At 36.8% G+C, this 16,410-nt stretch overlaps 1 protein-coding gene across 3 annotated transcripts in view; it reads left to right on the top strand.

Moving 5' to 3' along the window:
• The window catches only part of PDCD6IP (programmed cell death 6 interacting protein), a 72,881-nt gene that overhangs the window by 20,937 nt on the left and 35,534 nt on the right, over positions 1 to 16,410 (top strand). For 2 of the 3 annotated variants that reach the window (XM_057492321.1, XM_036892556.2), the window contains exons 5-10: positions 1,274 to 1,427; positions 2,570 to 2,670; positions 4,913 to 5,044; positions 6,191 to 6,413; positions 7,413 to 7,536; positions 13,290 to 13,467. In XM_057492321.1, coding sequence (XP_057348304.1) covers positions 1,274 to 1,427; positions 2,570 to 2,670; positions 4,913 to 5,044; positions 6,191 to 6,413; positions 7,413 to 7,536; positions 13,290 to 13,467 — 912 coding nt within the window. The remainder of the gene's footprint in view (positions 1 to 1,273; positions 1,428 to 2,569; positions 2,671 to 4,912; positions 5,045 to 6,190; positions 6,414 to 7,412; positions 7,537 to 13,289; positions 13,468 to 16,410) is intronic. The other variant, XM_036892563.2, reaches the window with a different exon arrangement.

The raw sequence follows: 16,410 nt of genomic DNA, 5'->3' as shown, positions 1-16,410 counted from the left end.
TCCACTGTCTCCCATGGCTCTGGAATTTGCTTGTCTCAGAGGTGGGGGTCTGATTTTTCCCATTGTTTGATTTTAGGGGAGGGGTGAGGAATGATGTTCTAAGAAGCTGAGAGGAAAACATACTTTAGGCAAGCCGTGTGCTCCAAATTATCGTTTGCTATACAGTTGTGGATGGGCACAGATGACAGACATGATGCATTTAACTTTTCTTTTTGAGGCCATAAAAGGCATATATTTTAAAATGTGAAAATGAAGTAAAATTTTATTTAGTTTTCTATTAGCTATAATGCAGTTAGTTGGCATGGTTTCTTAGAGGGAATTCTGAATTTTTGAGGACACATTCTATTCTGTGAGTTACCTAGTGTGATGGAAAGAGAATTGGTGGTATAGAAAACCTAGATCCTTGTCTAGGCTGCTTGCCACCAAGAAGCCGTGTGCCCTTGGGTAAGTTCTACCTCTGTAGGCCTCCAGTTCCATATTTGTGAATGAGAGTCTACATCCCTTGTTGTTTTAGTCTGTGATTCTGTTAGTTTACCGAACAAGATCAGCTGATCACGCCTTGCAGGTATTCTAGTTTTGTGATAGATACTTCATGACTGCAGAAAACATGTTCACTTTAATACAGATAACCCAGAGTTATCTCTGGGTAGCTTCTCTGAATAACTCACACCTTTTAATCCCAGGATTTCTTTTCCCCAGGGTCATTTGTTTCATAAAAGCAGTTATGTTAGCATTAACCTCAGCAAAGTATAATTGGGAAGAAAAATTAGATGGGGAACATTTCATCAGGGAGCTCTAAAAGCCAAATAGGAACCCTTGGCAGTGGGTGGTCACCATGCTCCTCATAGGGGTAGGCATCTGCATGGTGTGAGATTTCCCCCCAGTATGGGGTGTTTAATTATTTGAGAGATGAATTTGTTTGGGACTCAAACAGCATTTTAATAATGTTTTATCCCTGTGTCAATTCTTAAGTTAGTCTTGAGGAAGTATATCTAAAAATAAGCCTAACCAGTTAGTCTCATTAACTTAGTTAGATTTTTGCTGCAGTTTACTTTTACTAGTTATTAAATCTCCTGTTACTTTATAGCATTTTAGAAAAACACCCTTATATTGTAGGTCAGATGTGTTAAAACCGTTTTGCGCACTATAGAAGTTAAAATATATCTACAGCTCATCGGAGTTAACATTTGAAATGAGTTGTGTGTAATTGGAAATTTAAGTCTTACTGAGTTCCTGTAGATTTTAAAGAAATCCTTTTTTTTCCTTTCTCTAGTTTGCTAGTGGTGCCTTTTTACATATTAAAGAGACAGTTTTATCTGCCTTAAATCGAGAACCTACTGTGGATATATCTCCGGATACTGTTGGGACCCTCAGTCTGATTATGCTGGCACAGGCCCAAGAAGTATTTTTTTTAAAAGCCACAAGAGGTAATTCTGATTTGTCTTCTGTTTTATTGCATATGAAAAAGAAGTGATAGGCTTTTAAAATAAGAAGGTCACTGGAATGTAATATGTTCAGTGTGGAGCTTTCCTCTTTGAAATTTTCAGGCTTCCTTTTCTGAACTTAGAGTGGTACAAATGCACATTTAAGAATGTAGGCTGATTTTGAAGTCCTTTATGGAATGGAGATTAGCTGTTATCTTAAAACACTGAACTCCAGAATAGTATTTATGTATGTTTGTAGTATGTCAACAGTTCTTTCATTCAGCAAGTACTATTGGTGGGCCAGTCACTGTTCTAGGCTCTAGATAAATAGAGCTTATTTTCAGGAAGCTTACATTTCAGTGTGAGGAGGTGATAAGCAAGATATTAAGTAGTCAAGGTAATTTTATACAGAGTCAGTTGCTGTAAAGAAAATAAGACAAGATATGTGATAATGGCTGGTGGCTGGCTGTGGGGTAAGGTGTAGGGGAGTCACACTAGTTTTAGATTCATTAGTGAAGGAGAGTTTTTCTGAGGCAGTCTCCTTTGAACCAGACCTAAGTGACAGGAAGGAGCCATTGCAGAGAGTCCTGGCCCTGTGAATAAAGAAATAAGAACAATTCTTACAAGTCATGTATGTTATACATGTTATTACTTACAAGTTAGTATGATGGGTGGGACTATGGGCTGAATGTGGAAGTGCCGGGAAATTGGAAATAAGGAAGCAATCCTCATGTGGAAGTGATCGGAACTGGGATAATTACTCCTTTTAAAATAACAGTTTTATTGAGATAAAATTCCTATGCAATAAAATTCACCATTTAAAAATAGATTCTTCTGTTTTTAGTATAGAGTTTTACAACCATCACCGCTTCCTAATTTCAGAACATTTCATCACCCCAAAAAGAAATCCCATACCCATTGGAAGTCACACCATATTTCCTCCCCCAGCCCACAACCATTAATCTGTTTTCTGACTCTTTGTATTTGCCTTTGGAATAATTAAATTTTATGCAGAGGAATTGACTTCATCAATGAGAATTTTTATAGATAAATGTACAAACTAGGATCTCAGTGTCTATACCGACTTATGATATATCAGATTATATTTATTTTATTATAATGGTCAATTTAATATTTTATTCCAGATAAAATGAAAGATGCCATCATAGTTAAATTGGCTAATCAGGCTGCAGATTATTTCGGTGATGCTTTTAAACAGTGTCAATACAAAGATACTCTCCCCAAGGTCAGTTATTATTTGTGTGAACACTTACTTATTTTGCATGTGAAGTATTTGGACATTGTTGTGGACAAGAAACAAGTTGAAAAAAATTATGTTTTATAAAGAAATCTGAAATTTTAGGAGAGGGATTTGAAGAATATATTTGTAGAAATAGTTTTCTGTTTAAGATGCATGAAAAATTCTGTTCTATTTAGGGGATGCATTTGCCGCTATTCTTTACTAAACTTGTTTTTCCAAGCTAAAACTCTTTCTGGAAATTTTTGGACATTTGTTTCCAATAATTTTATCAAATCTCAAGGCACTGTGTACCCGAGTCATTGGTAATTTGGTAAAAGCATGAATACTTGAGCATGTTGATTTTTCACACTTTTAATTACTGTCCTGTTTTCTTAAAGATGAGTCTTAAAGCGCAAAAACAGTCATAAAGACAAAAGGAAAAGAAAACTTAACAGATTCATCCAATACTTTGATTAGAATTAAGTTTTGCCAACAGAGATAGAAAATTGGGCTGCTATTGGACAGCTAAGGAAGGCCACCATCTTAAACCACATATCACAGGAAGTATTACTTGTTTTAACGTAAACTTTTCTGAAGTGGGATTTGAAAAGACTATGATGATCATTTGTAAGTGACAAAGCAGATGATTAGACTAAAAGTAAATTTGGAATGGTTAGAGAAGGAAATTTACAGATTGAGTGAAATGTAAGTTTCAACTATTCTTTCAGAAATGTTCAAGGAATTGGTTTCATCTGTATGATAGCATATAATTGTTACATATTTTTTTCTTGTAGGGGAATTTATTGATTTATCAGTTCAGGAATCTTTGTAAATTATGAAATTGCAGACAATTTTGTGATGAAGTAAAAGAGCATATAAGTACATCAACAATATACATTAGTCAGAAAATGAACATTAATGTGAAGCTTCCTGGAGATTGAAAATACACCAAGAGATCAGTAGAAATTTGCCCAGGACTCTTGGGTATTACTGTTACTCTTAAAAAGAGACTTGGTATCTCCTCTCACCTTTTTTCATCTGAAAGACCTCATGTTCAGCTGCACAGGGCACCAGTACGTCCTGTTGAGCCATTAGTTCGGTTCTGTCATGGAAAGAAGAATGTCGCCTACAAAGGCTTGGGAACTACCTCTGCAGCATTTCTGGTATTCCTTGAAAATGTCCTGTTTAAGTACCAAGTTGCTCCAGCCTCACCTTGAGAACCGACAATAAGTGCTGTTTGAGATTTAGATGTCTTTTATTTTTGCCTTTTTACTAATAAATTTTAAAAGGTATTTTCATATTATAATCATAAAACTGGAATAGCTGCAAAATAGGACATTATTCACTGGGACAGGGAAGCATGCAAGGTAGTGATCCAGTTTTTGATTCTTTAATTTTTTTGTCTAGACAGTGATTGTCTAGTATATTTCTTGATTTTTATATGGCATGTACTTCCTAAAAAACAAGCTTGCAGGGTAGGATTTGACATTTTGGAAGAGCTTTTTCTACCAGTAGAACAGCTGTTCTTGTTCATGTTTTTGGTTCTTTTAAAAATAATTTTGACTGGAATTTTTTCAAAATAAATTAGGGTAAAATAATACACTTTATCATAATAGTCATTAACTTAGTTCATTTATCTGTTTACTGTGTTTTTTTGAGTATATGGTACTGAAATGTTAGTGTTCTTACTAAATGATTTTTATATGGCTAAAAACCATCTTTATTAAGAAGTCTCTTAGGATATGAATTTAAGTGGGAACTTAATTTGCTGTCTTTTGTCTTTTGAACATGATGAAACAGTCAACTATAGAGCAATTTCATTAGTATATGTGAACAGTGGTGGTTCAGTTGCCTTTAAGGGCTGGGTAAGGGTTCATAAGAGTTTCCCAAGCTCTGTGCTTGGAGTTCCTCTGTGCTTGGAATGTCTACTCCACTTTTCTTTCTAATGCATGCTTTCCTTTTTCTCTTTGGTAAACAAAATGTTGACTTCATGGCTCTGTTGAAGAGAATTGTAAAAACTTAATTGGCTTCAGTTAACAGTTTTTAAAAAAACCTTAATTAGAGGAAAAACATTGAATTCATTGAATTCAATTCATGCAAAATCATGTGGTCTTCTCTGTTTACACCTAATAACTAACTCCCTCTAAGCCATTAATTGGGTGATTCTAATTTCTGTCTCCTTTTCCTTTTTCTTCCTGCATTCCATGTTGTCTGTGGTGGTTGTGTGGTTGGACTCTCCCCTGGTCAGTATTTTTATTTCCAGGAGGTGTTCCCTGTCTTGGCTGCAAAGCACTGTATCATGCAGGCCAATGCTGAGTACCACCAGTCTATCCTGGTAAAACAGCTGAAGAGATTTGGTGAAGAGATTGCAAGGTTACAGGTGAGTCTTTTGGGAATAAATATATAAGTAACTTGTATCTCCCTTTTTTTTTTTTTAAGTGAGATTCCCAAGTTTGCTCATGAAAACCTTCCCCACTCACCCTACTCATTGTCCCCATCAACAGAGACAAGTGATTGCTCTTATCTTTAGGCTTCACCTACTGAGTTCTCTTTGAAGCCTCATATTTTATCTATAAAAATCCACACAAAATCTGCGTTCAATTCTCTTTTATTTATCTATGTTTATTTTAATGTATTCTAAATTAATTACAATTCTCCAGAAAGCATGTGCAGTGTTCAATGTGTGGCCTAGTCTGTGTCTAAATTGGGGCATGTAATTCCACAACTTGAGCAGGACAGTGGTAATGTATATAAATAGATGTTGGAAACAGCAGAGTACCTTCTATGCAGTTGAATCCATACTTTTAGCATTGGGGTTGTCAGAAACTTTCTGGGCTGTCTGGGGCCGCTTCACAGCAGGGGCGAGGGCTGTTAAGTGAGTTCTTTTTTATTTTGAGTATTGGTAAGCATAAAGTAGGAAATGGACTTTAAGGAATTTTAAATATGGTCTAGATATTAGAAGGTACTTTGCAAGTGTCATTTAGGAATTTCAGATTAATCAGCTTTTTCAGGTGAAAAGAAACCCAACTTTTCTAAAAAATAAAATGTATGCTTGTATTTGTTGACTTACTATGGTGCTGGGTAATTTTTTTCTGATCTACTCTTTGAGGCTTGCTTCTGCCTTCATGTGAGGGGGTGGTGGATATTTCTCAGTTCTCTGTCTGATAATTCCAGGATCCCTTTCTTGGGTCTTCATGAAGGCTTTTAATGTATTTTAATTACTAGTCCTTTAGGTTACAGAAATATGCGATAGCCGGCCTTCCTCAATGTCAGTTTATACTTAATGGCCCATGGATTTCTTCTACTTTCTTGGTAATTCACTCGTGTTTAAAGGGATGTCTGCTATATATTATTATTCATTTTTGGTATTTTGTGATATGCAGATTTCTAGGTTATTCTCTTGACCCATATTGCTGGAAATTCAAGTTATCAAATTTATAAATATTTTTTAAAAACACCAATGCTTGAATGCTTGTTTGAGAAAGAAAAAACTTTTTTCTTTTTTTTTTTAACATTTTCTTTTTAGCATGCAGCAGAATTGATTAAAACAGTGGCATCTCGTTATGATGAATATGTCAATGTGAAGGATTTTTCTGACAAAATCAACCGTGCCCTTACTGCAGCAAAGAAGGATAATGACTTCATTTATCATGACCGAGTTCCAGACCTTAAAGATCTAGACCCTATTGGTAAAGCCACACTTGTGAAATCTACCCCGGTCAATGTACCCATCAGCCAGAAATTCACTGGTATGTCAAGTATTCAGATACACTTTAATTTTACTCATCTTTTCTATGATTAATTTAATCTGTTTTAAAATCACAATTAGTGTTGAGGCTTTGAATATAATTTGCATTCATGTTGTTCAAAATGAGTATGAGAATAAAAGTTAAGCATTGTATTATAGTGAAATTTTAAGATGGAAAATAAATGGTGGTAAAGCACTTGTAAAGTGTACAACAGGGTTTAAACCTTGAAACTGAGTAATGATAAAGACTAAACAAGCACTTGTTATTTTATTAACACTTGTTACATTATTGATGATTCTGTCATTAAAAATAAACATACATACCTATGCCTTTAAAGGTACTAACTCCTGGAGTCATGGTTGTATCACACAGATGTTAATAATATTGCAGATGCATGCAACCTATGGTAGCTTCTAACTGAGATTGGAGGATAGTAGTCTAAGTTATTGGGAAAAAGTGATTGTTTTACATATGTCTATTTAGCAAATAAAGTGTTTACCATGTGCCAGGGGCTCTTTTTAAGCACGATACAAATATTAGCTTTATTATTTCTAACAACTCCATGATAAAGGGACTGTTATCGGCTTTTGACTGAGGACGATCCTGATGCACAGAGTGAGTAACTTGCCCAAGGTTGCAGAACTAGAAGTCCTGGAGCTGGAAATCCAGCCATGTTACTGTGGCCCATTCAGCAATTTATTCAGCAAATGAAAGGTGTTTTTTTATGTGTAAATCTTCTTTTACCAAAGATCCTTTAAACTCAGTGGCAAATACATCTTAAAAAGTTAAGAAAATTAAGTTCAAAGAAAAAGCCTTCATTGTTATTGCCTGTAAATACAGTGCTTTAAATTTCTCTTCATCATACTTCCAATAGTGATTTAGTTTTGATCTCTGAATATTTGTAGACTTTTAACATGACTATTGGAAAGGAAATATGGTTACTTTACAGTTTGAATTTTTTTCTTAAAATTTGATTGAAATTTTCATTCCTAATTTTAGATCTGTTTGAGAAGATGGTTCCTGTGTCAGTGCAGCAGTCTTTGGCTGCCTACAATCAGAGGAAAGCTGATCTAGTTAATAGATTAATTGCTCAAATGAGAGAAGCCACCACTTTGGCAAATGGGTGGGTAGAACTTAATTTTCATGAATTCATCTCAAAAGTTCTCATATTTTCTGTTTGATTAGTTTTTAACTAAATAATTTATGAGCTTTTAAGTTTTCTGAGCCTAGAGCTGAATGTCAAGTGCACGTGAAATAGCAAATAACAGACACAAATGCATGCACACACACACACACACACTCTCTCTCTCTCTCTCTCTCTCTCTCTCTCTCTCTCTCTCTCTCTCTCTCTTCTTGGGGATGCTATATTTATTAAGTCCTAGCAAATATATTATAGTTGGAAGAAATTTAGCTACTGAAGAAATTATTTGACCACTGATTTGTATTTTAGGGGATATCTATTTGAGGGAAATGAGAAGTAGAAGTGAACTTTAAAGTCATGATGCATGGGACAGTGTATTCTGAACCAGTTTTTGTTTCTGGTAGATTGAAGACTAAGAAAACAATTTATTGGTTTTTAAAATACCTTAAGTATTATTTTCACACAATAAAAGTATACCAATTTTTCGTGTACAGTTCGATTCTTTTTGATAAATTTGTATACCCATGTATCCATCACCACCACAATCAAGATAGAGAATATTTACATCACCCTATAAAACTCCCTTATGCCTCTTTGCCTTCACTCCCTCCTCCCATAGCCCCTAAGTCACTGCTGATCTGCTCCTTGTCAGTGTAGGTTAGTTACACTTTTCATACTATTTAATAAATGTAGTCATTAGTCATGTGCAGTATGTTCATTGATGTATATGGCACATTATAGTATTGTTACTCTATGTAAAGCATGCAGTTCTTACAGAAGGTGCACCACATAGAGGATGTGCTCCAGTTATGTTGATCCCCTTTCACTTACTGTATTGTTTTTGAAATTCATCTATGTTGTATGTATTAGCTTGATACTTTTTTCTTTAAATTAATTAATTAATTCATTTTGTTGTCATTAGTCTACAATTACATGAAGAATATTATGTTTACTAGGGTCCCCCCTTCACCAAATCCCCCCCACAAACCCCATTACAGTCACTGTCCATCAGCATAGTAAGATGCTGTAGAATCACTACTTGTCTTCTCTGTGTTGCACAGCCCTTCCCGTGCCCCCCACATTATACATGCTAATAGTAATATCCCCTTTCTTTTTCCCCACCCTTATCCCTCCCTACCCTCCCTTTCTCCCCAGTCCCTTTCCCTTTGGTAACTGTTAGTCCATTCTTAGGTTCTATGATTCTGCTGCTGTTTTGTTCCTTCAGTCTTTCTTTGTTCCTATAGTCTTTGGGTTTGAGGTGAGTCTCTTGTAAGCAGCATAGAGATGGGTCTTGCTTTTTTACCCATTCTATTATTCTGTGTCTTTTGATTGGTGCATTCAGTCCATTTACATTTAGGGTGATTATTGAAAGATATTTACTTACTTCCATTGCAGGCTGTAGATTCATGGTTGCCAAAGGTTCAAGGTTAGCTTCTTTAGTATCTTAGTGTCTAACCTAACTCACTTATTGAGCTATTTTAAACACTGTCTGGTCATTCTTTATTTTTCTCCCTTCTTATTCCTCCTCCTCCATTCTTTATATGTTGGTTGTTTTATTCTGTGCTCTTTTGTGCTTCCTTTAACTGCTTTTGTGGGTAGTTGATTTTATTTTTTTGCCTTTAGTTAGTATTTGGTTGGTCTGCTTTCTTTGCTGTGATTTTTTTTCCCTGGTGACATCTGTTTAGTCTTAGGAGTGCTCCCATCTAGAACAATCCCTCTAAAATACCCTGTAGAGGTGGTTTGTGGGAGGCAAATTCCCTCAACTTTTGCTTGTCTGGGAATTGTTTAATCCCTCCTTCATATTTAAATGATAGTCATGCTGGATACAGTATTCTTGGTTCAAGGCCCTTCTCTTTCATTGCATTAAATATATCATGCCGTTCTCTTCTGGCCTGTAAGGTTTCTGTTGAGAAGTCTGATGATAGCCTGATGGGTTTTCTTTTGTAGGTGACCTTTTTCCTCTCTCTAGCTGCCTTTAAAACTCAGTCCTTGTCCTTGATCTTTGCCATTTTAATTATTATGTGTCTTGGTGTTGTCCTCCTTGGGTCCTTTCTGTTGGGTGTTCTGTACACTTCCATGGTCTGATCGTTTTATTTCCTCCCCCAGTTTGGGGAAGTTTTCAGCAATTATTTCTTCAAATACTCTTTCTATTCCTTTTTCTCTCTCTTCTTCTTCTGGTACCCCTATAATGCGGATATTGTTCCTTTTGGATTGGTCACACAGTTCTCCTAATATTGTTTCATTCCTGGAGATCCTTTTATCTCTCTCTGCGTCAGCTTGTATGCGTTCCTGTTTTCTGGTTTCTATTCCATCAATGGCCTCTTGCATCTTATCCATTCTGTTTATAAATCCTTCCAGAGATTGTTTCATTTCTATAATCTCCCTCCGGATGTCTGTAATCTCCCTCCGGACTTCATCCCTTAGCTCTTGCATATTTCTCTGCAGCTCCATCAGCATGGTTATGAGCTTTATTTTTAATTCTTTTTCAGGAAGACTGGTTAGGTCTATCTCCTTCTCAGGGTTTGCTTCTGTGATCTTGGTCTATATCAATTTCTTCTGCCTTTTCATGGTGATAGATATATTTGTGGGGAGCTGGTGTGTGTGTTGGGTAAGAGAAAGTCCCTTCTTGCCAGTCTATGGCCTTCCTCTCCTGGGAGAACAGTGGCCTCTAGCGGCTTGTGCTGGGCAGCTGCACGCACACGGGGCTTCTGATCTTGCCCGGCCGCTATGGAGTTTATTTAGCTCTGCAGTTGCTGTGGGCGTGGCCTGCCTCAGGCTGCTGCTCCAATATGGCAGAGGCGCGTCGGAGGGGGAACAGGCGGGAGACTGTTTATCTCCTTGAGGGGCCTCTGAGCTGCGCTGTGGGGGTTTGGGCGCCCAGAGGTCCCTGGGATTTGCAGCTGCTGGGCTAAGTGTCCCAGGGCACTCCTGTCCAGCTGTGGGGTCCCTGTCCCTTTAAGACTTTCAAAAAGCACTCGCTTTTCTTTGTCCCAGGGGCGCCAGTTGTGGGGATCCACTCACAGGTCTTACTGTCCTGTTTCCCTAGTTTCCAGCACCCCACGCACGCACTGTGTCTGCGCTCTGGTCCGGATGGCTGGGGCTGGATGATTAGCAGTCCTGGGCTCCCTCTCCCTCCCCGCTCCGACTCCTCTCCTCCCGCCAGGAGCTGGGGTGAGGGGTGCTCAGGTCCCGCCGGGCCGGGGATTGTATCTTACCCCCTTCACGAGGCGCTGGGTTCTCGTGGGTGTGGTTGTAGTCTGGCTGTTGTCCTGTGTCTTCTGGTCTCTCTTTTAGGATTAGTTGTATTTGTTGTATTTTCAAAAATATATATGGTGTTGGTAGGAGATTTCTGCTGCTCTACTCACGCCGCCATCTTGGTTCTCTTAGCTTGATTCTTTTTATTACTGAGCAGAATGCCATTTTATGGCCAAGTAGCAGTTTGTTAATTCTTTCAAGTGTTGATGGACATTTCAGTTGCTATGAATATTGATGTACAAATCTTGGTGTGGGCAAGTTTTATTTCTCTTGGATAAATATCTAGGATTAGAATTGCTGAGTTGTATGGTTAGTGTGTCTTCAATTTCATATGAGATTGCCAGATTGTTCTTTAAAGTAGTTGTTCTAATTTATCCTCCTGCCAGCAGTGGTTGAGAAATGCAGTTGCTGTGCATCCTCATTATCACTTAGTGTTGCCAGTCTTTTTAACCTTGGCCTTTGATTGTATCCTATAGTAGTATATCACTGTGGTTTAATTTGCATGCCCAATAAAGGTGATGTTGAGCAACTCTTCATGTGCTGTTTGGCCATTCATATACTTTTTTGTTAAGTGTATGTTGAAATCTTTTGCTCATTTTTAAGAAATTGTGTTTTTCTTCTTACTAATCTTTTTAAAAAAATTAAGGTATCATTGATATACAGTCTTTTTTTAAAATTAAAGTATAATTGATATATAATCTTACAAAGGTTTCACATGAGCAACATTGTGGTTTCAACGTTAACCCATACTATCAAGTCTCCCGCACCCCATTGTAGTCAATGCCCATCAGCTCAGTAAGAAGCTATAGAGTCATTACTTGTCTTCTCTGTGCTGTACTGCCTTCCCTGTGACCTACCTATATTGTGAGTGCTAATTATGCCACTTGATCCCCTTCTCCCTCACTCCCCACCCATCCTCCCTAAACCCTTCCCTTTGGTAACCGCTAATCCCTTTTTGGAGTCTGTGAGTCTGCTGCTGTTTTGTTCCTTCAGTTTTGCTTTGTTGTTATACTCCACAAATGAGAGAAATCATTTGGTACTTGTCTTTCTCTACCTGGCTTATTTCACTGAGCATAATACACTTTTGCTCCATCCATGTTGTTGCAAATGGGAGGGTTCTTATGGCTGAATAGTATTCCATTGTATATATTTACCACCACTTCTTTATCCTTTCACCATCTGATGGACACTTAGGTTGCTTCCATATCTTGGCTATTGTAAATAGTGCTGCAGTAAACATAGGGGTGCATATGTCTTGCATACCCTTGTCGGATATGCTGTTTACGTATATATTCTCCCATACTATAGGATGCCTTTTTGTTCTGCTGATGGTGTCCTTTGCTGTACAGAAGCTTTTTACTTTGATACAGGTTCCATTTTTGCTTTTGTTTCCCTTGCCCAGGGAGATGTGTTCAGAAAAAAGTTGCTCATGTTTATATTCAAGAGATTTTTGCCTATGTTTTCTTCTAAGAGTTTTATGGTTTCACGACTTACATTCAGGTCTTTGATCCATTTTGAGTTTACTTTTGTGTATGGAATTAGACAATAATCCAGTTTCATTCTCTTACATGTAACTGTCCAGTTTTCCCAATACTAGTTGTTGAAGAGGCCGTTGTTTCCCCATTGTTTATCCATGGCTCCTTTATCATATATTAATTTGCCATATATATGTGTGGGTTTATATCTGGACACTCTATTCAGTTCCATTGATCTATGGGTCTGTTCTTGTGTTAGTACCAAATTGTTTTGATTGCTGTGGCTTTGTAGTTCTTATTAATCTTTAAAGAATTCTTTAGATATTTTAGAGCAAGTCCTTTGTCAGATATATGTAATTGAGAATATTTTTTCCTAGTCTGGTTTACTTTCCATGTGTTTAATTTTGATGACTGCATGGATTTTGATCTCATATTCCTTTTTCTAGCAAGAAAGTAGCAAAAATTTACTCTAACATCCCTCCATTATGTAAATGAATTAACAGAATAATTGTTACTGTGCCACAATACTGAGAAAAGATTAAGATTCTGTAATTAAAACCTAGGTCAACTGTGTTCTCTTGACATTTTGCTTAGATATGACGTAATTGTTTTGTATATTATTTCTGATTTGTCAGTGACAGTATAACAATCCAGAGTATGGTAAAAGATTGTATTTTTTAAGATAGAATTTTTGACTTCTGATTACTTTGAAAGAAGTTTGAGGTGCAAACCAAAGGTTTCTAGTATATTTTAATGTATATTTCTTACTTTTTAGTTTTTAACTTTTGAACTTTGTACTTAATTCTCTAATGATTTTTTAAAATTTCACCAGTCACTGATTTTCTGTTTTTCCTTCTATCTTTGCTTTAGTTTTACATTGGTTGGGCTTATCCATGTTTTTGGGTTGCTACCTCCATTGTTACTGATTGAGATACAGGAGATTAATGTTTTAAAGGTGATTTAGACTTACAGATGATATAGCTTCTCACTTTTATTTTTTTTTAGAGTGTTAGCTTCCCTTAATCTTCCAGCAGCAATTGAAGATGTATCTGGAGATACTGTACCTCAGTCTATATTAACTAAGTCCACATCTGTGATCGAACAGGGAGGCATCCAGACTGTTGATCAGTTAATCAGAGAGCTACCTGAACTACTCCAAAGAAACAGAGAAATCCTAGATGAGGTATGTTTTAAGAAATTTATTTTTCAAGTAAAAACTCTTTACCGTTTCGGTGTTCAGCAGGGATTAGGACTGGAGGCTTCCTCCTCTTGGGGTTCAGAGGGTAGTACTCCTCATCCTGGTGAATTTACTGTGGCCCAGAGCCTGCTCTTCAGCCTCAAGAGGAATTCTGATTGAGTGTGAGAATGGGTTCAGACATGTCTTCAGGGTATATACATGCACATTAATGAAACTCATGTGACCATTGTATGAAACTAGTATACTGTGAAGAATTTTTATCACATGAACTTCTCAAAGTCTTCATAATTAATTACTTCTGTTCTGTGGAATATTGGGTTTCTTGGTGAACATGGAATCAGACTAAGGAAGTTGGGCCATCAGATGATTTATAAGCCCACTATATCCATCTTCCAATAGAGAGGGCATTTTATCAATAGTAATGGAGCACTAAAGTTTCTTGGTTAAAGCCGCTGTGTACCAATGTTACTCTTATTTTATTGTGCATTCACCTCTTTCCCCTAATTGATATGTTTCTTTCTTTAGCTATGAATATATTCACACTGGTTATATTGGCTTTTGCCAGTTAAGAAGTCACATCTCTTTGAGGTGACTTCTCTTATAAATACTTTAATTCATAATGTTTTGATCTTTCAGACAATACTGTATTTACATAATTTTCATACTTTGGGGCAGGGATAGAGTACTTAAATAGTTATGACTGTGTGAACCTTGGGAATGAGAATATTTATTGCCCAGGGTTATTGAAAGGATTAACTAAAGTAAAAGTGAGATGCCTAGGCTATAGGACATGTAGTATGTGCTTAATAAATTATAGCTGTTACTACTATTACATCACTATGATGATAATGGTATTGCAGTTAACAATGACTGATACTGTGGTGGTGATGGTGATGGCAGTCGCTTACCTTTCAGTGCAAATCAGCTATTAAAAAAGGTTAGGAAACTTAAATGGAAACTTACTGCATAATTGGCCTGGAAGATATGATTCATGAAGCACTCTACATTGATTATCTAGTCAGTATTACTGACTGTACCTATATGGAGATGTAGTTAGTTATCAAAAAAACTAAAGCTAACAGAGTTGGTGTTACATAGTTTAGTACAAGAGCCTTGCTGGTCTGAGCTTAGAAATGCAGACTTTCAGACCCCACCCTAGACCAGCTGTATCAGGATCTGTGTTCAACAAGATCCTTGGGTGATTTGTGTGCGCATTAAAATTTGTTAACACTGCTCTTAAGGTAATAGACTTTATTCATGAGAATATCTTATAGTCTCTCAATATTTGCTGATGGTCGATCAAGTTTGTTATCTGGCATTGCAACTGAAAGGACATTGAAAGAGTAGATAGATATAGAAAAAAGCGGAGTACTGTTCCAAATTGCCCATGAGTGAAAGCATCAAGAAGTAACTGACAGTTAGGAAGAAGACACACTGGAAAATGCAGGCTGAGCATGTCAAACGGCCAGCAGTTTGGGGCCGTTATTAAGTAGAGGTTATAGTAAGAAATCATTATTTAATATTTCATAGTTTACACATTTGGTCATTAAGGCCTCAGAACATGGAGTTAGATTTGGACTTTGTTCTCAGTTCTTACTCCTCACTGTGACCTAACATCTTCATGCCTCAGTTTATTCATCCAAAAAATGGGGATAATAGTATTTGCACAGAAGGTAGTTGTGAAGTAGGGTCATACATGTACCTGCTAGCTAATACATATTAAATATTGCCATATTTCCTTGATCTTAAGATGCCATTGATTGTAAGATGCATATTTGGTTTTGAAACAAGTTTAATGGAAAAAGAACATTGCTTAATGAGTTACCAGTTGTGAGGCATATCTTCACTAGAAATATTCATGGGAAAAAGCTCATCTTAATAATTAAGGATAAACTGGCATTATTAGTTTAGATGATATATGTCTGTTATCTGCCCACATTCATATGAGGTTTTTTTAATTTATCTTACTTGATGTTCCTAATAGCCTGTGAGTTAGAGTCACTGTTATTCTGTCAAGTTGTGCTTGAAGAGTCTCACTTTGAGTGAGTAGTGCTGTAAGTAGGTTGTGAAGCTTCTCCTCTCTCTGAGTGTTCATTTCTCTGGCAGCTTTAGAAATTTAGTTTTGGTCTTGATTTTCAGAATTTTTGAAGTATCTGCCAATTTGTTTTAAATAATTCATTTTTCCTGCTTGGGACCTGTTGGCCCCTTTCTACCTTAGACCCCTGTGTGTGGATTCTATTTCTTAGTTATTCCTTCTTCTCTTTCTCTTCATTATCTCCTCATAAGTTCCATTAGCTTGGTGGTGGTGCTTCTGGATCATTTCTTCCTGTCTCCTAACATGTCGTCTTCTTTTCCCCTTTGTGGTCTGGTTCTTCCTGGGTGACTGTCTCAGTCTGGCCTTCTAGCTCCTTAATTGGCTATTTGTATGGTCAGTTGTGCCTTTTGTGTTCATCAGCCATCCTATTGAGGTTTTTCTGTTTTTTGTTTTTATTTCATTCATATTTTTCCTTTCCAAGTTATCTAATTGGTTCTTTTAAAAAATCACCTTATCTCACAACTACATGATACATGTCTGTTATCTCACCACATTCATATGAGGCATTTCTTTTTTCCTGAGGTAAAATTCACTTAACATGAAATTCATCATTTTAACCTCTTTAAAGTGTACTTTTAGTACAGTTACATGTTATGTGAGCAGCAACACTATCTAATCTCAGAATATTTTCATCACCCCAAAAGAAACCCTGTACCCATTAGCAGCCCTTATTCTCTCTTTCCCCTTCTCTGATTTTTGTTTCTCTGGGCTTGCTTATTCTGGATGTTTCCTGCAAATGGAATCATAAACAATATGTGGCCTTTTGAGTTTGCCTTCTTTACTTACCACAGTGTTTTCAAGGTTCTCCATGTTGCAGCATGTGTCAGTCCTTT

Source organism: Manis pentadactyla, chromosome 14 (genome assembly GCF_030020395.1).
Source record: "Manis pentadactyla isolate mManPen7 chromosome 14, mManPen7.hap1, whole genome shotgun sequence".
Lineage (NCBI taxonomy): Eukaryota > Metazoa > Chordata > Mammalia > Pholidota > Manidae > Manis > Manis pentadactyla.
Note: the sequence above shows the minus strand (reverse complement) of the source record. Positions and strands in the feature narration are given on the sequence as shown.